This window comes from Mauremys reevesii, linkage group 15, assembly GCF_016161935.1.
Source record: "Mauremys reevesii isolate NIE-2019 linkage group 15, ASM1616193v1, whole genome shotgun sequence".
Classification (NCBI taxonomy): domain Eukaryota; kingdom Metazoa; phylum Chordata; order Testudines; family Geoemydidae; genus Mauremys; species Mauremys reevesii.
Genome location: NC_052637.1, coordinates 29,288,925 through 29,316,249, shown reverse-complemented (window position 1 = coordinate 29,316,249; position 27,325 = coordinate 29,288,925). Strand labels below are relative to the sequence as shown.

The 27,325-nt window shown below is 55.6% G+C and overlaps 1 protein-coding gene across 4 annotated transcripts in view; it reads left to right on the top strand.

Moving 5' to 3' along the window:
• SPHK1 (sphingosine kinase 1) overlaps window positions 1-27,325 on the top strand; it is a 67,587-nt gene that overhangs the window by 37,619 nt on the left and 2,643 nt on the right. For all 4 annotated transcript variants that reach the window (XM_039500466.1, XM_039500469.1, XM_039500468.1 and 1 more), the window contains 4 exons: window positions 1,505-1,988; window positions 21,246-21,395; window positions 22,133-22,227; window positions 23,048-23,163. In XM_039500466.1, the coding sequence (XP_039356400.1) occupies window positions 1,505-1,988; window positions 21,246-21,395; window positions 22,133-22,227; window positions 23,048-23,163 (845 nt within the window). The remainder of the gene's footprint in view (window positions 1-1,504; window positions 1,989-21,245; window positions 21,396-22,132; window positions 22,228-23,047; window positions 23,164-27,325) is intronic.

Genomic DNA, 27,325 nt, shown 5'->3' with positions numbered 1-27,325 from the left:
GGGTCCTGGCCACTGGTCTGGGGGGGCTTTGCATTTTAATTTAATTTTAAATGAAGCTTCTTAAACATTTTAAAAACCTTATTTACTTTACATACAACAATAGTTTGTTATATATTATAGTCTTATAGAAAGAGACCTTCTAAAAATGTTAAAATGTATGGCTGGAACGTGAAACCTTAAATTAGAGTGAATAAATGAAGACTTGGCACATCACTTCTGAAAGGCTGCCAACCCCTGCAATAGCCCATAACGTTTATGGTTGCTCTTTGTCTATAGAAAGGTGAGAATCTCATCTTTTTATAGGGCATCAGGGGTGGCTCTAGGTATTTTGCCGTCCCAAGCTCTACAGGCAGGCTGCCCTCGGCGGCTTGCCTGCGGGAGGTCCCTGGTCCTGCTGATTCGTCGGCTTGCCTGTGGGAGGTCCCCGGTCCCGCGGATTCGGCGGCACGCCTGCAGGAGGCCCGCTGAAGCTGCGGGACCAGCAGACCCTCCACAGGCATGCTGCCGAAGGCAACCTGCCTGCCGCCCTCGCGGCGACCGGCAGAGAGCCTCCCGTGGCTTGGAGTGCTGGTGTCTGGAGCTGCCCCTGTACAGCATCTCCATTACTGGAGGTTTGTAGCCCATTTTGTACGATCCTCTGCTAATCTCTTTGTGGATGAATAGTCCTTTTGATCCACTCAGGATACCACATCCTCCATCCAAGGTCTTTTTTTTCTGCCTTGCATACGTCTGCCCTTCCAGTGCCCGCAAACATGCACCACATGCCGAACCTCTTAAAATGTGCCCTGCACTTTCTCATAGTACTTGACAAAGGTAGATATTACTGAAAGCTTTTGGGAGGCAGGGATTTTTGTCTTTTTGTACAGCTCCTAGCACAATGGGGGTCCCTGATGGGGGCACCTACTAGGTGCTACTGCAACACTAATAAATTAATAAACAATATTCTCCCCAATTTTATGTTTAGGGAAACTGAGGCACAGGGCAGTGGAGTCACTTGAATAGGGTTTCACAGCAAATCTGAAGCAGGAAGGCAGCCCCACTCTCCTGACACCGGGCCTTGCACTTTAACCTCCTAGATCACACCTGCTCCACTGGTTTTAAGAGGCAGGCTGGTGATTAGACAACAAATGTAAAAAAATCAGGATGGGAGTGGGGGGTAATAGGTGCCTATACAAGAAAAAGTCTCAAATATTGGGACTGTCCCTATAAAATCGGGACATCTGGTCACCCTACTGGTGCAACGTGTCCTAGCAGCTGTTGGGACTCGGTTCCTCGCCTGGTCAATGGTTGATAGTCCCTGCGCGGCGGGGTGTCTCGCGCTTTATGAATGGAAGCGGAGAGGCTGCCGTGCCCTAGAGCCGCCGCCGGGTGTCAGCAGAGAGCAGGGCGCGCGGGCTCCAGAGCCATTCAGCCGGTGTCAGAGCCGCGCTGCAGCCGCAGCAGGGGCCAGTCCCTGCGAGTGACAGCGGCGGCGGCGGCTCTGCCCCGCTCTCTGCCCCACCAGGTGCCGCTGGAGCAGCCGCTAAATGAGCCCGCGATGGAGGGCGGGCAGCCGGGCCCCGGGGCGAGCTCCCCGCAGAGCGACTCCGCCGAAGTTTTGCTCCACGGGGTGTTCGCCCTGCTGGACCCCGCTCCCAAGACGAGCTACGCGCTGAGTCTCACCCGAGGCCGGGAGCTGCGCATGCAGCGGGTCGGCTCCGCGCCGGCCGGCCGGAGCGCCGCGCTGAAGCTGGCGGACTGCATCGGCTGCTCTGCCTTCGCCGGCCGGGAGCCGGAGCCGGAGCCCGAGCCCGAGCCGGCCGCCTACTTCTCCGTCTTCTGCTACCCCTTCCGCAAGGGCTGGTGGGACGCCGCGCCCGCCAGGCAGCGCCTCGCCAGGACTTTCCGCGTGTGCGGGGCCCAGGAGCCGGGGGACAATCTGAAGCTGGCGGAGACGTGGGCTGGGAAGATCAGGGAGCTGGCTGCGCCCAGGATCCCCCGGCAGGAAGGTAAGTGCCTGGGGAAGGCGAGCAAGGGGGGGTGGGAGGGTGTGTGTGTGTCAAAGTCACCCCCCGCTCCCTAGGGACGTGCGGAGTGTGAGTGATCAATGCTCTCTGCGCGGGTTTCAATGGGGGAAAGGCACCTTCTTCCCCTCCCCCCCGGGGTTATCGCTTGTAAACTTGACTCAGAAGTTGAGCAAAAGTAAATTCACTCGCACGCGGGAGCCTCCCCCGCCCCCTGCAGGCCCCCGGGCTTTGCCGGCTGCTCCAGCGCCCCTTTAGGAAGTTGGCTTCCCCCCAACTCGCCCCCTTGGTTCTAGCACGTGGCCCGCTGGGCTTTGCCTGCCCTGCTCTGGGGCTGGCGGTGCAGGGGCCCCGGCCTGATGAACGAGCAAAGCCCGAAGTGTGTCGCTTGGCAACTCAGCTCCGCGTCTGCCTGGCAGGTGGCAGGTGTCTCTGGTGGGGGCTGAGGGAACAGACAGGTGCAAGCCCCGCCCATTTTCTGGTTCCCCGGGGGCCGGGGGAGGAGGAGGAGGAGGAAGGGCTAGAAGGAGGTGTAACACCCAATGGGTGAGCCTCAGGAACTCCTGGGAGCCTCAGCCTCCTCCTCTCCCAGCCCCAAACCTGTCTGACCAGCCCAGCCAGCGTGCCCAGGGGATGAGTGGGCTGCAGGTGTCAGTTTGCCTTATCCTCCTGTTCCTACTTACAAGGCTTCCATCACTTGCTGCTTTGCATCCCGCTGCAGGAGCATGTTTAAAGCAATGGTGGTTTCCTCTGCAGGAAACTAGAGAGGGAGAAACCCCCCCCCCCCGCTTCTCTTGCCCCTGCTTGATTCAAAGTTGTGTTGCACCTACTTAGGTACACAGGGGCTGGGGTAAGAGGAAGAGTCTTATTTCAGGGATCCAGGTTTCACATTGTATAGCACAGAGACCTTTGTGCATAGCATTGGCCTGTGAAGGAGTCCGAGCTATTTGGAATAGTTTGGATCCACCTCCAAACTTTGCAGCTCACGCCTGTGTTCAATATACGTGCTTGGACAATCGCCTCCTTCACGTGTGTCAGATGCTTTGGGAGCCACTCGGACAACCGGTGTTCTAACAATGTAGAGCGAGCAGCAGTGAGCTCTGCTGTCCTGGGACCAAGTCCCCATTTCCACATGACTCAGGGGGCTAAAGTAACCCCCATGATCTCAGGACAGTTAAAAGCTCTGTGAGAGTCTCTGGAAAAAGGGCTGCTGCCGGATCTTCCAGCCACCTTCCTGCCCCTCTTGGGCCTGGGAAATGTGCCAGCTCCTCATCCTCAGATTGAGTCTTGTCAGCTACCCCCAGCGACAGCCTCCAAACCCACTGCACCTCAGACACTCTGGAGAAAGTTGTAACACTTGCAATTGCCAATCTACCCAGGGCAGCGCAGTGTTTACCTAGTGGCAGCAGATGGGCTGAATGATTGTGCAGATGACAGCAAAATTCCTTGGGCTAGCACCACGCCTGGCTACCTTCCTCTGCCCCGCAAGGCTATTCTCCAAGCACCTTCGCTTTCTCAGCGGGACACCACATCCCGTGATGCCATCTCGAGAGGCTGGGGCCCACTGGAAGCCTCCATGGGTCTAAGTGGGTTTGTCTGGTGCACTGAACTACACGCTAGGTGTGACATTGAGGAGCATTGCCTTCAGCTAGTTCTTCTGGGCTTTCACCTATCTCATGTCCCTCAGGGTCTGATTTTGTATGACATCCATCATGTGACGAGGCTGGAAAGGGAGAGGCCAGCACTGGGAAATCAGCTGCCTTTCGGCAGTGTCAGCAAATCCTCTTCCCAGAGGGGGTGTCCCACGTAGCCATCCATACGCTGCACTTCACGGTGCTCAGCCCAGGTCTCTCCCTTTCACAACAGTTCCCTAGGATCTGTCACGGTCTCATTCTCCTGTGAACTGCGTGCTTGCTGGGAGGGGGAAGGGCACGGTGACTAGCTCAGGCCTATTAATAGAAACGAGCCTCTCAGTTCTAGGTCACTAGCACAAATCCAGCCCAGATTAGCAGCGACCAAGACGTACGAAGGCTGTTGAGTAGCTCAGGTGAAATCAGATTCATGGTCTCAGGCCAATTCCTAGTGGGCAAGTGTCCACCTCCCAACACCATCGCTGCAATTGGCTGCCTGGCTGGCTCTCTTGGCCCAGGGGCCAAGGAGCGTGGATGAGGGGCAGGGGCAGTGAGGGAAAAGCCAGGCTGTTGCCATCAGTGCTGTAGGGAGAGGGGCCTTGGCTTTCCAGGGCTGCTAATCCAGCACCTTCCAGCAGCACTTAAAGAAGCGGGAGCATGAGGCGGCATTGCAGCTGGTTAACACAGAAACCTCCTTCAGAGAGGGAGTTTGGAAGCCAACAGAGAGCAGGATCCTTCTGCTCCTGGAGCTTTTCCCCCAGGGTCCAGGAATAACCTTGATTTATGTGTTCGTAGTTCAAAGATAAGGGATGAAACCAACCTGAATTCTTTAACATCGGAGCCTCTAGACGGTTCTAGATAACTAAATTTAGTAGGGGACTGAGGCTGACACGACGAGTGATTAAAATTAAAGACTTTATTTAAAATAAAATAAAGCAAACAAGCATCACAGCGTCCCCACACACTGGCTTGATACTCCCACTCTGAGATGAACAGTGCACCCAGGGGTGATCAGTCCCTGGACGGAAAGTGAGTACAGCCCTTCCTCTAACAGTACTGCGATGGTGGACGGGCATGCCTAGCTCAAATCAGTGTGCTACCCTTTGCATAATCAATTCTAATCATGCTCCCCATGAGACAACATTAAATCCACCTTTTACCATATCTGTATTTCTACTGCCATCATTAAATATTGCTACTCCCTCATTGGCTATTTAACACTGAGCACTGTCTTAATGAACATCTGCGTAAATGCCAGACCAGTAACTATCAATACAGATAGTGCTTTCCAAAACACTTGTAATAACCGGCGAGGACCAAAACATGTTTACGACGGGCCCTGGGGTTACGGCCGAACTTATCTGTAACTGGCCTCTGAATTGTCTCATTTCACTTCACTCCAATTTTACCAGCTATTGTCGAGCCTATTGTTAGGAGCTAGATTTTTGGGCCTACTTACATTCTACAGAAATGGGTTGAAATGTAAGTGAGCATTATCTCTACAGGCTACGCTGGCTGAAGTTTGTACAACAGAAATCAGGCCCTGATCCTGAAAGGTGCCAGGCTGCCTCCCACGCTCCACTTAAAGTCGAACGAGTTGGGGGTGCTCAGCAGCATGCAGGATCGAGCCCTTACCTATCACGGGTTAAATGGCCCGCTTGTTGGTGCCAGAGCTGTCCCTGATGAAAGGCTAGCTTGGTGCCACTGCTCCTCGGCGAGCCCACCCCTCTAAGGGTGCAACATGGGACAGAGCCATGCTGAAAGACCCCGCAGAAGCTGACGGAGCAGGAGGAATCCCTGAAATCCTGCGGCTGTTTAAAGACCACGTCCCAGTTCTTCGTTTCATGACTCAGTATTTCTGAGCACTGCCCCTCCCCCGGCTCCATGGGGGCCAGAAGGAAAGACTGGCTGGTGTGTATGAGACGTGCCTCTTGCTCCACTGCGGTGGAGAGGCACTCTAGTTAGGAGGCCCCGGCTTTGCCTCCCCTCCTGCGTGGGCGGTGATGCTACCACTGCCTCAGCCTTTGCAACAGATCTCCCCGAGGGGAAGCGTGTGCGAGGGGAGACGGTGAAAGGGAGCGACAGACAGAGAGGGATGGCAGCTGACTCTGTGCCCAGAACACTTGGCTGTAATTCAGTTCATGAAGTGACAGACTGGGGGATAGAGGAGGTTTCTAGCATTGACCTTTCTGCTGTGAAAGCGAGCGAATCCAAACGTAGTCACTGCTTCGGGGCTGGTGATAGCGGTGGGATCCTTTTGTTTCTGTCTCTCTGAAGTGTCTCCCAAAGTGGGGATTGAATAGGTGAGGCCTGGTTTATTCTGGCTCTGGTTGTCCCAACAGATGTATGTTGCATCCCTTGTGCATGTGTAGGGTTTGTCTTTCCTTGCACACACCCTGTGTTTAATGGATAGAAGTAATGTGGTAGAGTAACTGTTGCTCTGTAAGCTGTAACTTGGCATTTGCTGCCATGAAGGGGCTTTAATTCTTTTTCCTGGCAAATTTCTTTTCACCCCAATGGCTTGGGGCCCTCTTGCAGTCAGATGCCAGCGTTAAACACATAAAGCGCTTGTAGCCAGGGATTCTCAAGGGAGGGTCATCTGCTCTGAATCTGTCCGCTCCCAAAGGTGGGGACTTTCGGTGCATGTTGAGAGACATGTATTTAATCAAGCATCTCCCTCCTGAGCGGGCATGCTGTTGGGTGGGATCTGAGTGGCAGTGCCCGGGGATGGCTAGCAGCACGTTGTTTGTTAGGAGCGGCGGGTAACGTATTCCTAGGTTTTGTTTTCAGTTTGCTATGATGATCAGATGCCAACGGGATGGGTGCTGGATCCATTTAAATCCAAATCTCAGGAATATAAAAGGCCACATTGTCTTCAGTGAAGTTACATCAGGGCTGAATTTGGCTAGATCTGTGTAAATCTGACTGTCTGATCAGAGATTCAATTATATGCACCAGTTCATTTATTTACATATCCCGTCACAATGATCAAACTTTGAAATTCTCATTAGTGTGTTTAACCACTGGGCCAAATGTGAGCTGACTGTCTCTTTAGATTTGTATTTCCAAAAGCATCTTTTTCCAAAACCTAAGGCTAAAAGCAAATATTTTCTCAGCTCTAAAAACAGATGCATAAAATTCCAGTGGAAACATTTGTTAAAGCAGTTCCTCTGCTGTTTGTTGTCCAAACACTGCAGCATTAAGAACCAGATTTCACTGGCTTATACAGCCCAAAGTAAACTGAGTAGAAGTTTTAAAAATCCCCCCCTTCTTAATAATAAGAGGTGTGATTAGTAGCCTAAGGGGAAAGGGTGTTTAATGTGTGATTTTAAAAAAAAAAAGTGTGAATATTTTTAAGAGGACATTTTCAAATTAGAACACATTTAAAAACAATTCCTTCGGTAACACCTCATTCTTAGAGACAAGGTTTTCAAAAAGGTAATTTACCTCTTGCTATTTGTGCTGTTTATTTACTTTGCCTGCTTGGACAAAGAAACCAGATAGGCTGATTTGATGATTCTGTTCCAGCGACACCTAGGGAACCCAAACAAGGCTGAAGGCCCCATTGTACTAACAAGTAACATGATCCTGCCTGTTTGTGGTTCCTGTGTACCAGTGGGATACTGTTTGGCTTGCGTGGAGATCGTTGCAGGAGCAGGGGCTCAGTGTCAAACGCTGAAGGGAAATGTGTAGAAAAGGGCTAAGAAATCGATGGATTTTTACATTATTTGACGAGAGCCTCTAGGAGTTGCAAACCTCGCCGTTGTGAGAACAACCATCTACAAATGACAGATGGGGCCCCATGCGACATGTTGTCATTCACAGACGCACACATGTATATCTGGACGTTTGCACCTTGGAGAGCTGGGAGAGATAAGGATAGTGGCCCACAGCTCCTGAGCCGTGCGCGATTTTTGCACTGCTCAGTACTGGGGTCTGACTGGACAGCTCTCCTCCTGTCAGGGGAGCCCATGAGGCTCTCTCAGGAGGAGGTTACCTCCCACGCCCGTGATGGAAGCCAGCACTTCACTCTCAGCACAGGGGTGAACTTCACCCCCACAGAGAAAAACCAGCATTTCCCCAACATTTATAATTCCTTTAATTGACCTCTTCAGAGGTGGCGCAGACCTGTCCCTCCCCCCACTTCCCCCCAGCACTGAGGGCTGCAGAAGGGGCAAGGGTGCACTTTATTGGTAAAGAAAACAGGCCATTAAAAAAAACCTCTCTCCAAGTACAAAAGTCCTCTGACAAAACAGCTTTCGATAGTGACACCGCATGTTCCCCGGGAGTGCCATCACCCTGCACCGCCTCGTGGAGCCAACTCCACCCTGCCAACCTGGAGGCGTTCGCATTGAGACCCGCCGGCCCAACGCCAGCATCTGAAACCACTCGCGAGATGCAGCGATGTTGCAGCGAGACGTCCTCGCGGTGCAGTGCCTTGGTGCAAGGTGATGGTATTTCACTAGCCCCGCCTGTGACTGGGGGGATTCGCGAACTGCTCACAAGCTCAGCTTTCGGGTCAGGAGCTGGCTTGGTGTTTGCGTATAGTGCCCAGCTGCTCTGCTCCCAGACCAGGGTCGCTTTCTGCACACGAACACGCACAGCCAAACAGGGTCCCTGCCCCAATCTGCTTACTGTAAAAATGCCGGTGAGCTGCAGTGAGTGGCAGCTCTTCAGGAGCTTTCCAGGCCTGCTGCTACCATCGCAGAGTGCCAAGAGGCTGAATGCTCCCAAATTTCCAATGGGGGTGACAGGGGAGGGGAGGCGGCGCTCCCTATTCTAGCATGTTCCCACCGCAGCCCTGTCTACATACGCAAGGGAGCTGGGCTCAAAACCGCACCCAAGCTCAGTTCATCAGACACGGCTCCCTCTGAATCCCCTTCCAGGATTTGGCCCAGTCTGCCCCCTGCTAGATCAGTGCCTGAACTGCGTTTTAATACATTTCTTAAATACACGTGCCAAGGTTTTGAAAAGTGGCCAGTGACTTTAGGTGCCCAGTTGGACACCTGAATGGGGCCAGATTTTCGGACAATGCCGAGTGCTCACCCGCCTGCTCTGAAAGCCAGTCCCCCCTTAAAACATCTCCAGTTGGGCACCCAGGAAATGAAGCCCCCCAAATCACTAGTCATGCCTGAAAACTCTGGCCAGGATCGACAGCCGACTCAGCGAGGCATTTAAGCATGTGGCTTTGGGGATGACTCACGTGCTTAGTCATGTGCTGGAATCCCTTGCTGAGTCAGGGCTCCAGAAAGTCTCCCCCTTTTGCCCTGGCGCTGCTCCAGCTGCCAGTGGCAGTAGCCTGTAAGGACTTCGGGCAAGGCCTGTCTTTTTGTTCTGTGTTCGTACCGCGCCTAGGAGTGTAATGCGTAATGCGGTCCTAGGAGTGCTCATAATACAAAGTTGTACCAGACTCCCTGTCAGCATTATAACCACTGTGCCATGTGACCCCGTTCAGCCAGGGGGGAGCAGCAGTGCAACCCCCAGCTGACTGGTACCTGCCTCCTGGGGGAGGCTACATTCTCTCACTTGGCAGAAAGTTCCAGGGATCAGGAGAACCTGGAAGGAGAGTCCAGCCCAGGGTGCTGGGAGGAACAGTTGAGTAGGGCTAGAGGAGGGGGTGATGAAAGCACCAGGGGCTGGTCTATGTGACCGTTCCCAGGGCAAGAGGATACTTTCAGAGAGCGCAGTGTAGTCACGGCCTCAGGGCACGTCTACACTACGGAGACTACAACAGCGCAGCTCTGTCGCTGTGGCTCAGCTGACAGAAGCCCATAGCATAGATGCAGCCTCCAGAGAAGGGAGGGGTTTTTCCCCCATCCCTGTAGGACCCCCTGCCTGAGCGATGGTCGCTACGCTGATGGACGCAGTCTCCTTCAGGCTGGAGAAAGCTTCCGAACGCCACTCACCTGCCTGCTTGGTTCTTATTGCGCTGGGGGAAGTGGAGTCAGGTGAAAGGACCTGCTGGAATCCACCCTTTTCCATCTTAAGTACAATGACACCAAAGTCTTCCTCTCCCCCCCCGTCCCCCCTTCCTCCCAGTGCCCAGCATTCATTCTTTCTTTCCTTCCTCCTCCTCCTCAGCCTGTGGGCTCTCTGCTAGGAGGGAGAAGATGGCCTCCCCCAGCAGGCCGGGATGGCTCAGTTGCTGCCTGGGCTCTGCTTTATTGGTGCCTCCAGGCCCACTCTGACTACAGCGCCTGGTCCCTAAAGTTCCCAGCGTCCTGCTTGAATCAGCCCCTGCTGTGCCTGGCAGTGTATTCATTCCAAGAATCCCAGGAAGCGCACAGATGCTCATTAAGTTTTGATTATAATTAGCACGTCGTTTCCCAGCTGTTTAAAACGAACTCCTAGAAATGCCACTGGCCGGCAGGTAGGCGCAGGGACCTGTTTAGCACTCAGCTTCTGGTGGGAGGCTACGGGAAGGAAGAGCATGGCAGCCAGAGCCCCGTCTGAGTGATTTGCCTTCTGCCTCTGGAGGACGGTGGGGGCGGCAGAAAGTCTTTGATCTCATTCTCTAGCACAGGCTCCCCCAGCACGTGGCGCAGTCAGATGGGATTTGCTGGTTTGGGGCATGGGAGCTGCCGGAGGTCAAAAACCCACAAGAGAGAAAACGTTTCACAAGCACCTGAGAATCGTTCCAGCGAGCTCCTGGCTGATGACACTTTCTGAGCATGCTGTTCCTTATGAAAGTGTCTGGAGTTTAACTGGGGCTGGGTGGCGCAGGGACTTGGTAACAGGATATGGGGACACTACAGTCACCTCTAGGTTACTGGCTTGGGCCTGGTCTACCCGTAAAACTTAGGTTGACATAGTTAGAGCACTCAGGAATGTGAAAAATCCACACCCAGAGTGCCATAGCTATGCGGATCCCATCCCACGTCCGGATGTGGCAAGCTCAATGGAAGAATCCTTCTGTTGACCTAGTTACTGTCGCTTGGGGAGGCGGTTCCACTGCTGTAGGCTGCAGCTACACAGTGGAGCGATGGTGGCAGAGCTACAGTGCCGTACCTAGTCCACTAGTCCCTGTAGTGTAGACATGGCCTTAACGTGTGATCTGAGTCATCCCCAGCAGGGCTGCTCTTTGGCCTGTGTGAAATGAGTTGGTGGGTCACCATCAGCTCCTCATGGACAAGCATCCACATCACAGAACCAACCCCACAGTCAGTCAGTCTCTGCTGAGGGACCAAGGACTGAGTCTGCCATGGAGACCGCCTGCTCGGGGTGCTTACACGGCTGCTTTAACACTAGGTCTCTGTTAAACGTGGCCATGGTGTCTCTTCCCCTCCTTTAAAAAGAACATGAACTTCACGCTAATGAAGGATGCTGGAGTGGAGACCAACACCCTCCCCAGCGTAGATACAGCAGAGGCATGAGCAGGGCAGACTTGCCTCCTGCTTAGCCTGGGGAGGCCACCTCAAAGAGTAGACGGCAGCTGTCTCCGGGATCGATTCTGTCCTTGCTCAAACTTACCAGTTGTGATAGTGATTTTGAATGTGATGCATGCCGGGGATCAGAGCTGAGACCAGCTGCTCTATTCACACAGGTAGTAACAAGGTTCATTACTCTTTGAGATGGTAACAACATTCAGTGTTGGTTGGGGATGGATTGGAATCAGCAGTGGAGAAGTGAAACAATCTATACTCTGTTCCCAATCCCTATCTAATCCAGGCGCCTCACTGCGGCCATCGCTGTGATATTGACGTGCCTGATTGTTGCTTTGATTCTCATTCCCCACCCTGCAGAGTTTCAAACTCTGTTGTGGAGCTATTTTTGTGGTAGATACTTTAAATGCTAGATCATTGGCGCTCTCCTACTGCGGAGATGGGGCCGCATGAGGATCTCAATAGGGGCATTGCTGCCTGCTGGTGAGCCCAGCAGTTCATTTATTTCTTACACAGAGAAGCCAGTTTATTTCAGAGAAAGGGAGTCAGACTGAACTTTGCACCCAGCGGGTTGTGATTGAAGGGGGTGAAGGAAAATCAGCCGCAGACGTCCCTCCCCTGACTCAGCCTCTGTCTGCTGATGCACACTCAGCTTGCCAGCGGTTCTTCTAATCTGATCCCCGAAAGAGGAACCGGGCTGCCAGATGTAAACGTCTCTCCTGCTGGGACGTCAGATGTGCCCTTTGCCCCAGAGTTACTCAAGAAAAAGGGAGGCTGTTGAAATCTTGTAGTTTCCTGTGAGCATCTCTTAGATCTTGGTGTGCCGAAGGGTCCTGCTGGGGTCATATCTTCACATCAAGTCCTGGCATCTTTCACCCCCCTGCCCCCTGTTCTGAGCGATGGAGGGGAGGGAGACACAGAGGCCTCCACAGTCCGATACACCTGTAATGTCCCTCCATGGTCTGCTACTGTGGGCTGGCAAGGCCCATCAATAGCCAGACCCCCACGCCAGTGACTCTGGAAGTACCTTCTAGCTGCTTGTCATGGCCACATTCTTCTCTCACGCCCTGGAAGGGCTCAGCAGAGGGATCCTGGCCACCTCCCACCTCGGCCGTTCCTCTGCCAGCATGGGGGCTTTGCTGTTGCAGTTTCCCCCAGACAAGTGCTAAGAGGCTCAGGATGCTGCGGTCCGTCGGGGTAAAAGCAAGTTCCACAAGTACGACCACAGCAAGGTCAGAACGCAGGCTGCCTAGGACCACGGCCACCTCCTTTTTACCCCCATGGCCCAGCTTTCCCCTCTGGACTCCTAAGAGCCAATTGTGAACAGGGCCACTTCTTCACAACCTGTTATGGGGTCTCCTCCTAGGCATGTCCCCAGGCCACCCACGAATGCCTGAATCGAAGCAGTAGCATTGGCAAGCCCACACGTTCAACGAGCGTGAGTCCGGCCCCCCAAAATCATGAGACTGTTTTAAAACAATGATAAGTAAGGTCCGGCTTGACAAAGCCCTGGCTGGGATGATCTAGTTGGGGTTGGTCCTGCTTTGAGCAGGGGGTTGGACTAGATGACCTCCTGAGATCTCTTCCAACCCTAATCTTCTATGATTCTAAGTATTTGGGCTCTTTTTCTTGGCCTTCTGGTTTCTGAGCCTTTACGGTGTCGTCGCTTCACATTTCCTCGCATTTCTCCACAGCCAGGGGAGCTAAACACTCACTCTGTCAATGAAATTTGAGATTCTCAATCACCTGACTCCAGGAGCTGGGGCTTTACGAAGACCCCCAAATATCATGACCTTTGGCAGCATTGGACCAGTGCTAATGGAACCTCATTTTCAAGAGAGGCAATGCAGGAAAAAGCAAAATCAAATTCAGGGGAGAACAAGCCGGGGTCATAGATTAGTGTATTCGACTAGCTGCACTAGAGTCCTCTTCCCACTCTGATAGGGTTATATTCTGCTCTGCGGAGGCTGCTTAGGGGCCCCAGATGAGGGGCCCCAGCGAAGGGGAAAGCATGTTGGTCCCTGCACCTCTTCTGTGCAGGAGGGTGTCTGTTCAGAACTGATAATGAGCACCAGAGGGCGGGGCCAACCAGCTGCTTCCCGAAATCCCTTGGCACAACCCTGGCGGGGTGGAGGCAGGGTGGGGCCGCTGTTTATGAGCCAGCCTTGGCGAGCGCTCTCAGTAACAAGGGTCACCAAGTCTCCGGCTGTGCAGAGGCAGCTGATCAAGAGGGAGTCGTCCTCCCCCCGCCCCCCCCCCCCCAGCACGGCACAGCTGAGCACTGGCACATGCACAGTGGCGGGTTCTATCCGCCTCCTCCTGGTTCTGCCTTTGTCTGCACGGGGTACTCGCAGCACCGAGCCCCAGCCCCAGCATGAATAGCCGAACGCGTGCGGTCACGCACAGCCCCCCGTCACTGCGGAACGCACTGACATTCAGGCTTTGATTGTAGGGGCGAGAGACGCTAACTGAGCTCGATGCCCCGTTGGGCACTGTACAGCCGCACAGGGCGGCCTGTTGCCTACCCCAGAAAGCTTAGTCTTTGCCTGTAAGCCCATGACGACACTGGGAGCGCTGCACCGGTACAGGAACATGATGTGCTGTCCCAGCAAAGAGCCCCTGTGTGGACACAGCTGTGGTGACAACGCTGCGTTTTATAGCCATCCAGTAAAGCCACCACCATGAGCAAAACAAGCTGTACCGGCGCCAATTTACCAGTATAACTGCATCTAACCAAGGGGCTTCTTCTAGCCCCGCCCTGTGGGTCAGGGATCACCCCCCACATGCCCCAGACCAGGGGTCGGCAACCTATGGCACGGGTGCTGAAGGCGGCACGTGAGCTGATTTTCAGTGGCACTCATACCGGTATAACTTATACCAGCAATGCTCATGGCAGTGCCCTGAGCCGGCACAAGCTGGATTGGTATAAGCACTGTAATACCAATAGAGCCACATCCACCCTAGAGGGTTTTGCTGGTGTAGCTACGCCAGCAAAACTCTCCTGTGTGAACAAGGCCACGCTGTAGAGAAGGCCCCAGAGTCAAATCCTAGCCCCAGTGAGATGCATGACAAAACTCCCTAAGGCTTCAGTGGGGCCAGGATTTCACCCCCAGTGTCTAAACGAAAGGCACCTCCGACACAGCCGGTGCGCCGCTGCCGGGTGGGCAGACCGCCCCAGCTCTGGCCCCGACCGGTGGGCCTGCTGCCACGAATCTGCCACAGGGGCTTCGGTTATCGTGCTGCAAGTGTTTTGGACCAGACCTGATGTCCCCCTGGAGATCACGAGGGTGCATTGTACGGGAATCCCACGCCTGGGAGCGTCACCGTCTGTCAAGCCACACGTGCGAGTTCGTCCCAAACCGGAACGCAGTCGTGTCTCGCTAAGGAGACGCGGTGAGAAAGGGGCGCAGGGGTGAGGAGACGAGAGAAATTGTAAATTGGTATTAGACGCCCACTCCATCGATATGGCATCGACTAGCGCCAGCCTCGATGGGGGGAGGAGGGGAGAAAGAGGCCTTCTGTTCCTAAAGCTGTGTAGAGTGTAGACTTCTCTTGTGGAAAGCCAGCCAGGGGCGGCTCTAGCATGTAGGCAGCCTTCGGTGGCACGCCTGCGGGCAGTCCGCCAGTCATGTGGATTCGGCGGCGTTTCTGCGGGTGATCTGCTGGTCCCGCACCTTCGGCGTACCCGCCGCCAAAGCCGTGGGACCGGCAGACCTCCCACAGGCAAGCCGCCAAAGGCTGCTTGACTGCCACCCTCACAGCAACCGGCAGCCCGCCCCCCATGGCTTGCCGCCCCAGGCACGCGCTTGCTGCGCTGGTGCCTGGAGCCGCCCCTGAAGCCAGCATGTGTGTTTAAACTCTGCTCAAGTTAGGGTGAGGTTTCTAACTCAGACTAAAAGAACAGGAGTACTTGTGGCACCTTAGAGACTAACACATTTATCTGAGCATAAGCTTTTGTTAGTCTTTAAGGTGCCACAAGTACTCCTGTTCTTTTTGTGGATACAGACTAAAACGGCTATAACTCAGTCTAGTGTCCGTCCCCGTCCCCATCCCCCCCCAAAACCTTGGAATGCCAGGGCTGCCCAGGCCTGCTTTAACCACTCTCTCCCCTGGCTGATACTGAGTCTGGAGCGTAGACTGGTCCGTAAGGTTGGTGGATTTGTTTGTACAGACCCATGCCGGAGTTCCCCAGCTGTGCAACGTGGGCTGCTTCCTTGGTGACTAGTTTTCACAGAACATGACCAAGCAAATATTTCTGGCAATATCTGTCTTCTCTCTTTCTCTCTCTCTCTCTGATGGGGTCAGGAAATCTGAGCTTCAGCCACGTGTCACTATCCTCCAGCGCTTGCTGTGGAGAATGGCTTTCTGGGAGGGGAAAGGAGGGCTTAGTAGTTAAGGCACCGACCTGAGACTCAGGAGATCTGGATTCAGCCCACAGCTCTTCCACAGACTCTTTGTGCGCTCTGGAGCAAGTCAGTTAGCCTGAGACTTTTTCCAAAGCCACTCAAGGGATTTAGACACACGATTCCTATTAGCTTCAGAAAGCGGAGTGTCTAAATCCGCAGGAGCTCTGAACACTTCTGTCTCATCTCCCCATCTGTAAAATGGGGATATAAGCGCCTAGCTCTACAGATCCACACGGCCACTTCTACCATGTTCAGAGACGCGGGGCCAATATGGCCGGTTTCCCTATCCCTCACTCGGGACGTGGTTCGAAGATGGTTCGTGCTTGGAGGGTAGATGGGCCCCATCCATACACTAACCACGTTCAAGGAGAGCAAACTCAATAGGTGGCGCCAGTGAACACACACTGAAATGTGACCTGTTTGCAGAAACTTCCTTGCTGTCTCTGCCCATCTCCAAGCTCAGCCTGGTTTCATTTGTTTAATTATTCACTGGTATTTACAGCAAGCATCTTGTTCATCTGGGTTAAATGCAAATGTCAGGCACTTAATGGAAGGTGTGACCTTGTTGCTCTCTTTCCTTTGAATTTCTCCCCTTGGGGTGGAGGAGATTTCGCAGATCCCATCACAGGCTCCTGAGCAGCTTATCAGGTGGGGGAAGGGAGAGAAAGGGGCCAAGACATGCCCCCAGTTTATGCTGCTTTTCACTTTATCACCCTAAACAGTCTTGGATTTGCTGGCTCCCAAGTTTAGCTGCGCTGCACTGTCACCAGCAGCTTCCCTGACCTCCCCCTCCCCCGGCTGCCCTGAGATAAATGCATTGTCACAGCTTTGTAAACTAGATCCCAGAGCGGGACCCCCGGGCACCCGATTAGCCCCTCCTCCAGGATTCAGCGGGTCCACGGGAATGATTCCTGTGCTGGAGGGGAGAATGCGGCGCAGAGAGGAGGGTAGTGCCTGCCTGGGGGAGGAAGAGGATAACCTCTGTGTAATGAACAGCTTAGCCCCACAGCCACAGGACTTTCAAATATGCTTACGCAGGGCTTGGTGTGGTGGTGGCTGCACTGGGCTGGGGCATAGCTTGGTTAGCTCATGGGGCTAGGTTAAAACAACGTTCCAGCGTTGTTCACCCCTTGGCTTAAAGCACACTGTATCCCCAGCTGGCCTATCCATGCTAGCCAGCCCCAGCTGTGCTTCAGCCTGGCCGATCAGCACTCACCATTCTCATACGTCGAACCACCTTCCCCTCCTCCAGCGTGCGCTGCTCTGTCGACTGCGGCTAGGTCCTCCCAGCACTTCACCTAGTCTGTGGCTTGAATCACTCAAGTCTCCGCTGGACTTTATGGCCCTCTATGAAGGCCTGAGCCTGCAGCCGGAGATGGCACAAGGCAGCAGTGATGGAGTCATGGCGGGGAAGTGAGAGACTGTTGCGTTAGTTAACAATAGATCTGTTCTGCAGGGCTTGAACTGGAGCCTGCAGGCTGCCCATCCAGCCCCCACACCATACAGCACTCAGCCCAGACCCACACAGCAACAAGGACTGGTGGGAAGAGCAGGAAATGAAAGGCAGGACACGGTTTGCCACTGACTTACTGTGTGACCTACAGCAAGGCCACCGAGGGCCTGATTTTCAGAGGTAATGAACATAAGAACGGCCATAATGGGTCAGACCAATGGTCCAGCCAGCCGAGTATCTTGTCTTTCAGCAGTGACCAGTGCCAGGTGTTTGGAGAGAACGAATAGAACAGAGCAATCAAGCTGTCGTTGCTCAGAACCTCTGCCAGCCAAGCTGGAAGGGACTCACCCGAGATCCCAGAGTTAGAGGGAGAGTGGGACTAGCATCCTGTTGCTAGTGACTTCAGTGGGGCCAGGATTTCACCCCAGTAGTCCTGACTTCTAACTGGGGGCCTAAAGTATAGGACCATCCTTCCTCCTTACTAACCATCATGTAATTAGTGCAAGTCCCCCAGCTTCCTCGTACCCTTCCTGGAGTTGTGTAATGTCCCCAACACACACATAGCCTCTCCTCTTCCATCCTCCTTCCCCTCCTGGCCCCGCAGCACCCCTCTCTGGGGACCGACCACGTGAGGGCAGTGTGGCTGCAGATTAACGTACAACCCTTCTCCAAAGCTACCGTGGGAGAGGAATTCAGGGGGGGATTTCGTTCCTTGCCAGGGTAGCTGAATGTTTCCTTTGGAGGCAGATGCATTCAAAGGCAGAAGTGACAGCCTGGCTCTTCTTAATCGTTAACGTTGCCTGCTATTTCTGAACTGCGTACATGGTCTCCCTCTCTCTAATTCACACACAGAAAGCCTGTCCGAGGTACAGCTCAAACAGGGCTAGCACCCAGCAGGTTGGAAACACGGTCGATGGCACACCCATTTAACTGGGCAAGGAGTCCTCATTCAGGAGAGGACAGGGGCTTATGTTTTGCAAACGGTGCCAGCCAAAGCCTTGTGCCAGAATACCTGTGGGGTGGGTGATGGCTCTACCCTAGGTTGGTTTGTAACACTGTTAGGAGAGACATTGTTCATATCCGCAGCTGGGACAGGCAGTGGAGAGAGATGGTTACCGCCCCTGCTATGGATGGGGCCAGGAGGAGCAGGAGTCAGCAGTGCATCCACTGTCCTTTGACCTGGACAAGCCACAAGCCTGAATTACACCGGTGTCCTTGAGTAAACTCTCCCCTGTGATGGCAACAGCAGGAGCGTTGGAGCACAGGGCTTGGGAACTCTTAATCCCACTTGGTATTTAGACCTGCTCCCTACAGGGTGAGGACACAAGGTGGCAAAACCACCCCAGCCCTGTTCACACTAGCGCTCCCTTCCATCAGTCACAGAGATGCCCAGGTGTGAAATACCCTGAACAATGCTTGTTTAGAGACAGCCACAGAGGCTGCATTTGGTCTGTTCATTCATCCATCTCTGGCAGCCTACTCTACTACAACCGTTCCCAGTCTCTTGTGAAACACGGCTGGGGCCCATCTGTGTTATAACCGTGCTTAAGCTCTGGCAGATACCTAGATACCACCTAGGGCCAAAATGCGGCTCCTCCACCTGAGTTTCTTTTGCTGTCCACCTCGGCACGACCCTGCCATGTTTTAACACCTTTTTCTTGCCCAGATTTCACAGCCACATTTCAAGCGTCATTTACCTTTAGCAAGAGCTTTACGAGCCCTCCAGACCACAGTGACAAGGTGGCTGTCTCCTGACCTGCTAGCAACGCCGTTGCAATCAGTAATGAAGACAGCACCTGAAGTGTTGGCCTTATGAGGCAGTAACGCGCTTGGAGACCCCAGTTAAAGCCACGTCAATCCTATTCGCTGAGCTTAGTTAGTGGCCATGTGTAAGGTCCGACTCCAGGCTGGAACAGTGTGATGAGCAGCCAGGTGACAATGGCATCTCCTCACTCAGGTGTAATTACAGTGTAGATGGGGCCTTATCTCACGGAACCAAAGCGAGAACCAGACACTAATACCTACAAGGTGAACGATAAGCACCTGCCATGGGTCCCCCTCGCTCTGGACCTATTCCATTGGGAACGAGACTGGGAAATTGCTGGGGATGGATACAAATGGCAGCTTTCGTCGTCGGTCCCTTCCCTATGGCTAATGAGCTCTGTGTTTTCTGCAAGGATTTCAGTCTCACTAGGCCCAGAGCGGCCTCCAGCCCGGCCCCCAGCAAGCTTTGCGCAAACAAAAGCCTTTGCTCTCTCCCGCCTTCCTTCCTCCTCCGCTTGCCAAGCGTGCAGCAGGTGGGAGCTGCTCCCGGGCACAGGCCGAGGGGAGGGAAGAAGAACTTGCGTGTCTAGTGCTGGCTCGGCTGCAGCTTTTGATTTGCGACCTGTCCTCTGAGCCGGAGGGAACACTGGGGGTTGTGAACATTGGTCTAGTGTCCAGTCGTGTCTCTTGCAGGATGTGCAGAAAAATGTGAGAGAGAGAGCGCGCAAGCGAGTGTGCGCACAGCAGGAAGGCTGCATTCAGCAGCTCCGGGGATTTAGGAGTGCTTTAGTCTCTGGGTACGGCAATGCGTGCTGCTCACCTGGAAGGGGGAAACTGCAGGGATCAAAGACAACCCTAAAACGCCTGCGCCACTGCGGAGATGGCTCAGCCAGCATAGCACATGACTTCCCCCTACCTAGCGTCGCTGTTGGTTGGGGGAGAGGACTGTGCAGCTCAGTCGTACCACTGATAAAATAGCCGTGAGCTATAGCTCCACCCAAAGGGAATGAGCTGTGGTTTTGAAATGGGGAAGGCAGAGTTGCTGGTGCAAGGCGGGGAGCTTTTCACAGCCAAGGGCGGTCAGCCAGGGATCTATGTGGGAAGGCTGTCTTCCAGGCCACCCCTTTGCTTCCATATGAAATGACTGTATTTAAAGAAACCAAAAACGCAGCAAGGGACCCTGTTCTCCCTGGTCCTGGGTGACCATGGAAACTCTGCTGCTGCTCCTCATCTACACTAGAGCAGGCGGGGTCTGGCCCACTGCTTTGGGCCTCCGCCATACTTGTAAGATGCTCTCACCCACAAGAGCTTTTAATCGTTCAGACACACCACCTGCCGGTGCACACCCCAGCCGCTCTCCTAACCCTGCCAGCCTGCACTCCTAGCTCAGAGGAGCAATGCCGGCATTGTGGCTGCACCAGTTCAACCAGTGCTCCTAGCACCATCCCACAGCCGTGCTGCCCACCAGTCACTGCCTGCTCAGAGCACCGTCCATCAAACCACTTCCTCACAGGCCCGAGAGCAGCTCCAGTGATACTTGCCTGGTCCCTGCCATGCCCTGCACCCCTCCCCCAGCTTAGCAAAGACAGAGGAACTCCATCCCAGATCAAGTTTCATTCAGGCTTGTTTTCTTTACACAATAAGAAACGTTTACCAGCAGTTTCACAGGGGCTTCTCCCCTCTGGCAGACCCCAGGCAGCACAGAAAGGTTAGCGAGGGTGCCCGTCACATGGCACCTAAACACCCACCCACCCCCGCAGCGAGCCATCAATGTTCTGACCATGCCACTGGCTGGGGCTAGTGCTGCAGGGAGGTGGCTACCTTTCCCAAGCTCCTGCGAGGTAAGGGACATTCACAGTAACATACACACTTCAATTAGTCCCAGCGCTCCACCCACCTTCCCCACAACCATTACCCTCAATCCACCCCGATGGTGAATCCCCGATCGCTACTCACCTGTCCGTGGCCCAGCGGTTCTTACCCCAGGGGCTGAGCTGTACATGTTCCATTGCAGAAGCCTAGGGATGCGGAGCCAGCTGGGCTCTGTGGAGGGATGGGAATGGGCCTAGACAGCGTCCTACAAGGGATAAGAGGAGAAGGAAACCAGCCAGAAGAAAACAAATAACCCCCCAAAGCAGAGCCCAGCCAGCAAACTCTCCCAGCAGTAACACAAGCTCCTCCCTCCTCTTTAGTTTGACTAGATTTGAAACACCTGGCCCCACCTGGCACTGACTGGCTGGTGCATGGGGGCTGACTACCCCCCGGGCTGGCTGATGTGGGACTGGGGCCAGCCGTGCTGTGGAGAAGGACGTCAGTGTCCAGAGCTGCCGACCCAGCCGCGAGGGTCTGTGGAACTGGGTGTCCAGTCTGAGCAGCCTTCAGCTGCCAGTACTAGTGAGCAGCTTGAGCCGCTAAGGCACGGGGCTCCCCCCCAGGCTGGGGACAGCTGTGTCAGGTTCCTGAAAACTTGGGCTGAGGAAGTTTCCTCAGGTCCCAACTGACCCATTCCCAGCCTGGCCAGGGGAGTTGTGCCGGGATCGGCCAACGCGGCAAGCTCAGGAGAGGCACCGCCAACATTGAATCTCTTCTCTCTTGTCTCTGTCCAGGGGTGACGTGGGGACTCTTGTCGCGGCCCTGCCATGTCCTGGTGCTGCTGAACCCCCAGAGCGGAACGGGGCATGCGCTGCAGCTGTTCCACTCCCTAGTGCAGCCGATGCTGGACGAGGCCGACGTAGCCTTCACCCTCTTTGTGACCGGTAAGTCTGCTCCCGCTGCAGCCACCCGGCGGGTTCTGCCTTGCCCAGGCTGCCTCCTAGGGGCCCCTCACTGCCAGGCAGAGGGAAGGGCATTTCGCGGGGTCGGGGACTTCTGTCTGGCTGAGCTCTCCCTGCACAGCTGGCTGTGTAGCCTGGGATAGCAGCTGATGGCCCTTCATTTCTACCTCTCTGCCCACCACCCTGCCAGGTAACATCAGGAACTTGCCAGCTGGGAGCGTCTCAACCAGTACTGCCTTGTAATATGCAAATACAGTGCAACTCATTTAAATGTGACCAATGGATGCACAGTATTCAAATGAACAGAAGGGGGCAAGAAGCAGGAGAAGGGGGAACCCTCCCCACCTGGCAGCAAGGAGAACCCAAGGGTGGCAGCAGAGGGAGGAGAGCTAGGCAGGGGGAGATGCTGGGAGTGTCATTCTCCCATGCACCCATGAAGCCTTCCTGGGGGCCTACAGGGGTCCACAGCTTAGGAGCAATGGTTCATGTGCCCTTGGCCATGAGAACTCCCCCTCTTGGCTTGGGGGGGGGGTCTCTCCCTGGCTCTTGCCACCTGGCTTCGATGCAAGTGACCTCCTGTGGCTAATTCCTCATGTGCCAGGGCCCCCCTGTCTGCAAGGATTGTGCAGGGAGAGGAAACCGTGCCGATTCCCGGCCGCCCATGGTTATGTGAGGCCATGCCGCCCCCTCTGCCAGCAGCTCTGTGTTTCTCTCCCCAGAGAGGCCGAATCACGCCCGCGAGCTGGTGCGGGCCACAGACTTATCCCAGTGGGACGCCGTGGCCGTCTTGGCCGGGGATGGCCTGTTGTACGAGGTGAGAAGACAGCCAGGAAGCAAGGCAGCTGTTACGCTGGCCACGGGGAGATGAGCCAGTCCCTTGGAGTGTGGCTGTCCTTGGCCACTGCTCCCGGGCAGAGGCTGGGGGTGCAGAGCTTGGCCCTGCGCCGCCTCAGAGTTCGACGTGGGAGCGTAGGTGGAGACAGAGCCGGGCGCGGATGGCGCCTCAGATCCGCGGGGGCTATGGGGGGGCGAGTCTCTGGGCAGCAGCCTCAGTCCCAAACAGCACAGGCAGCCCTGTCTCCCCTGGGAGCCCCAGGCCTGGAATGGGGAGGGGATGGAGGCCAGGACTGAAGGGCAGGGGTGGAGCTGGGGGGTGGGAGGGAAGGGTAGGCCTGGAAGAAGAGGGAGCTGCAGGCCCAGGGGGTGGGTGGGTGCATGTGGGGCACAGGGCTGGCGCTGCAGGGCGGGACGGAGGCGCAGCAGCGGGACATGGGCTGGAGGTCACGGTGCCCGGCTGGGGCACGCTCTCACGCTGCCTTCCCAGCACTGTCAAAGGCTAAGAAGGAGAAAAGACACCAGGGACAAATAGCTCCTGGTTCTGCTGCTTGTGCCCTGGAGCCAAGCTGGGCGGCAGCTGCCAGAGGCACCCAAGGAGAGGAGGTGGCATCCAAAACCTCCCCAGGCTTCCCTGGCCTGGCTGGGCAGGAGCAGCTGGAGCAGGGGGCTGTATTGCTGCTCCCAGAGCGGAGACCCCCTGGCTCCCTCTGGTCCATTCCCTTCCCCCCGAGCGGCCAGGGACAGGACGGGGCTGCTGTCTCTGGGACGCTGCCAGCTGTGTGGTTCTGTCCCTGCAGGTGGTGAACGGCCTGATGGAGCGTCAGGACTGGCAGGCCGCTATCAAGAAGCCTCTCTGCACCCTGCCCGGGGGCTCTGGGAACGCCCTGGCTGCTTCCATCAACCACTACGCTGGGTAAGGGCTTCTCAGCCGCCGGCCCAGGCCCTACCGCTGGCTGCTGGGGGAAGGGGCGCACAGTGGAGGGATGGAGCAGGCCCCTGGCAGGGAAACCCACCGACAGAGGGGCACTGACTCGCTTGCCAGGGGCAGTCAGGTTCGCCCGAGACCTTGTAAACCTCCTTACGCCATTGAAGCTGACTTCAGCAGCCAGGAGACTAGTTTAAATGACTGCAAAGGGCTTCCCCCCCCAGGGCAGCCTGTCTAAGCACAGGGGCTGTCCAGTGGCAAGAGCTACCCCCAGATCCCAGCTTCTGGTGCCATCTGCCAACCTGGCTGGCACCATTCCCAGCAGACTCGGGCTGCTGGAGCCTGACTAAGGCAGCTAGTGAGGGCTGGATTCTGCCCAGGGAGTTTGTGTGGGTGGGTGAGAGGGCAGAGTTTAGCTCTGCCCCTGTGAAAAGCAAAGTGCAAAGCTAAGGCCTTGCCAGCTTCGCGGCGGGGGGCCCAACTCGGCATTCCTGGGGCCTGCATGGACAGAAAAGCCAGGTTAGAGACATGTCCAAGCTACGCAGCACCCGCGGGCTCCCTGACAGGGTGTGATCGCTATTTGTCTGCCCCCACGTGCAAGGAGAGCACAGACAGGGCTTGCTCCGGACGGAGAGACATTGCCATCCAAACTCCCCCCTGTGAAGTCACCCAGCCCTTCCCGCTCTGCTAACGGCATCAGAGAATGGCTGCATGCTTCAGCCTCCCTGCTACTCCGAATCTCAGTCAGCTGGGGGTAGTACCCCCCCGCCTTCAGCGCTGACGACCTTTTGCAGCAGACCCCAATTTGTGGCTTTGATGTGAGGATTATTTGCATTTCAGTTAGCAGCTAGAGGGAGGTCTCCATTCAGAGCAGGGGGCCTTGGAAGCAGCGGGGCCACACGGATGGAGCACAGGACTCAACGGACCTGGGCCCTATGCCTGGCTCTGCCACGGACCTGCTGGGTGACCGTGGGCAAGTTGCTTCACGGCCCTGTGCCTCAGTTTCCCCATCTGTAAAATGGGGATAATGAAAAGCATTCGGAGAGCTACGGATGAAAAGAGGGGTAAGAGAGCTTGGGGTTATTGTTATTGCTGGGCTCAGTGCTAGCCACGCACTCAAGGAGAGTCCGACAAGCCCCAGAAAGTCTGCACTCTACCTAGGCAGCACAGGAAAAATGGCATGGAGGAGGTGGAATCAGAGGCCAGAGAGGAAGTGAGTTGCCCTGGGTCACACAGCAGGGTGGGGGAAGAGCCCAGCTCTCATGGCTTCCACTCACCCTTTCACTTTTTCCCCCGTTTTATGATCGTTTTTTCCCTGGCCCTGCCTCTGCTCCCCATGTGAATGTCTCCTTTTGGGAAGCACCAGCGCCCAGACCAAACCCAGCTCTGCCAGGGCCTCCCCTGCCCACACCTGCCGGCTCTGACAGCTCAGGGGCACGGGTGGCTTGCCCTGGCCAGATGGGTGGAGAAGCTCCGGCTCCTGGCATGGCTGGGGCAGAGAGAAGGGCAGGGGCAGAGGCAGTTTAACTGGAAGCCCTTGGCTCATGGTTCTCGTCTTGTGAGGAAATTGCCATTCTCAGCTCTGGCCTTTGCCCCTGCGCAGCTGGCTTGGCCGTCCTGCTGTGAGGCTAAGCCCAGCTCCCGCTGCACAGCGCTATGGGTGGGGGCACAAACAGGCGGCTTTGCTTTCACAGCCAAGCGGCTCAGCCACTTGCCTGCTCCCAGACAAGGCCTGACCCCAGCAAGCCGCTCTCTGAAGATAGATGCTCCTGAGAACACACGGGTCCCCTCCCCTACCCCAGCTGCTCCCTCCAGGGGAGGAGGAAGACCAGCAATAAAGCCAGATGCTCCTCATGTCTCCTGGGAATGGCTCTTGCCCCTGCACAGAGCCATTCCCAGCCTGGCACTGGCTTTGGCTGAGTGCGCAGTTGGCTCCCTAAGAGAGGAGACTCACCCTAGTGTGGTGATGGATTCACCCCCCCTTCCCTGCACCCTCCTTAGGCCTGGCTCTCTGTTTCCCCATCTGGACCTTCCTTCCAGCCCCCACTCAGGGAGGCAGGAGAGTTGTGTTCCCCATGCAGAATCCTGGGCAATTACTTTACCACTCCCTGCCTCAGTTTCCCCTAGTAGACTGGAGGTGATACTTGCCGGTGCCATGCAAAGTGCTTTGGCACCACTGGGTGAGACGCGCTGGGGAGCTGCTGCCTGGAGCAGGCCGAGCTAGGCTTGCAACAGAGTACATAGCGGTTTGGGCCAAGTTCTGCTCCTTAGCCCGGGGCATGTTCTGCCTTCCTTCAGGAACAATGCTAAGCTGTGTGTGTGGCGGCAGTCGCTGAGGGGAGCTTGCCACAAACACAGGCCGTTCCAGGCCTGACATAAGACTGGGCAGAAGTTTTGTAACAAGTTGGGTTGGGCCAATCACTAACCCCCTTTGAACACAAAGCCCAAAGCAAGTGTGGCCGTTGCCACTTCAATAGTGGTGGTTTTTAAAATGGTCAAAACCAATTAAAATACATTTTTAAAATGGAAAAGGGCCCTTGGCTCTCGCTCCAATATAAACCACTTCCGAGCCAGCCGCTTTCCTTCGGCAGCCCCCTCCCCTGGGGCTCCAGCTCCGAGCTCGCCACCTGCATAAAGGCCAGATTTGCCAAGGTGCTCAGCACCCGCCATTGTAAGGCTTAGACCCTGAGCTTCCAAGGAGCCCCCTCCAGAGTTCACCAGCCACGTTTACAGCCCCCCTCACCCAGAGCCCTGCCTGCCTTCCACATCAGCACCAAGAACAAAGCCTCTGCCAGGCCCCCTCAGCTGCCACCGCTGCTGTGCCTGGAGGCCTAACAGCTAGCAGCACGGTAACGGGAGCCAGGATCTGATAGGACCAAAAGACCCCACAGGGAGCCACTTGCGTTCCCCAAGTGAGACCCTGCCTCCTCCCCTACCAGTCAGGGAAGGTAGGACACTTCCCCAACTGCCTTTTTTCTGCTGCTACCAGGGCTGGCTTCCCATGCAAAGCTGCTCTGAGCTCCATGCCCACTGCCCAGCTCTGCCCGGCCTCCCCCAGCTGGTCCCTGGCCTGGCCTGGCCTGGCCCAGCCTCTAGCAGGAGTAGGGACTGCTGAGCAGGAGTTAGTGGAAGGGGGTTCCCAGCAGAAATGAGGGCAGATGGGACTTGCTCCATCTACTAGCTCTGAGCTGATTCCAGCTTCCAGGAGCTGCAAACCCTCCTTCCTTCCTTCCAAGCAGCCCCCTCTGCCCCTGGCAGGCAGCTAGCTCCTGGGTGAGCCACACCGGGCTATCAGAGAGTGGCCACTGGGCCCCTAACGACGTGGATTTGGGCCAGGGTGGAGGGGAGCAAAGGATACCTAAAGCAAGACCATTGCGTGTGTAAATAGTGCAGCCTCCTGAGCCAGGCGCCCTTGTTCTCCAACGGCCAGGGCATGTCCTGGACGTGGTGCGAGGGCTGAATGAGAGCCGGCAGGCAGAGCTCTACTGTTCTAGGCAGGGCAGCTGCCACTACAAATCCGTCCATGCCAACGATGCGCTCCCAGTCGCTGCGTCATTGGGGGACAGGCCCTTCGGCACCCGAAGCCAGACTGAAGCAACGCTGTCCAGGGCACTAACGATGACCAAGGTTACACATGCCGATGCCCCATGGGGCTTCTTGTCTGCCATGCCTCTGAGCCTGGCTCACTTACTGGCTCGGGCCACTCTCCCTGGTGCTGGCAGATCGATCCTGACAGTCTGACAACAGCGGTGCACTGCTGTCCGCTCCTCTAGCATCTGGTTATCTAGGGCCGTGCCTCTGCCAGGCTGGGCCGCAGGGCCTTGCAAACAGCTCCCCCCTCCACTGCCGGAGCCTCGAACAAATCGGGGTGCAGCCTACGGAGAACGGCTTCTCCAAGGGGAGCAAATGGGGGTCAGTGATGGTCAGCCCAAGGGAGGGTCTTCCTGGCTGGCTGGCCAGGAAAAGAACAGGTGGAAGCACTAGCTGAGTCTGAGAAAAGGGGCACAAGCCAGGAGAGTTGGGTTTTAAACCCATCCCGTGGCGTTTCTAGGAGACTTGTCCTCTGCTGGCAGACAGAGCATTGCGCTGATTCCAAGCAGGTGGGGATCTTTGAAACCCCCACTGGCTCTAGTCACGTTCCAATAATACT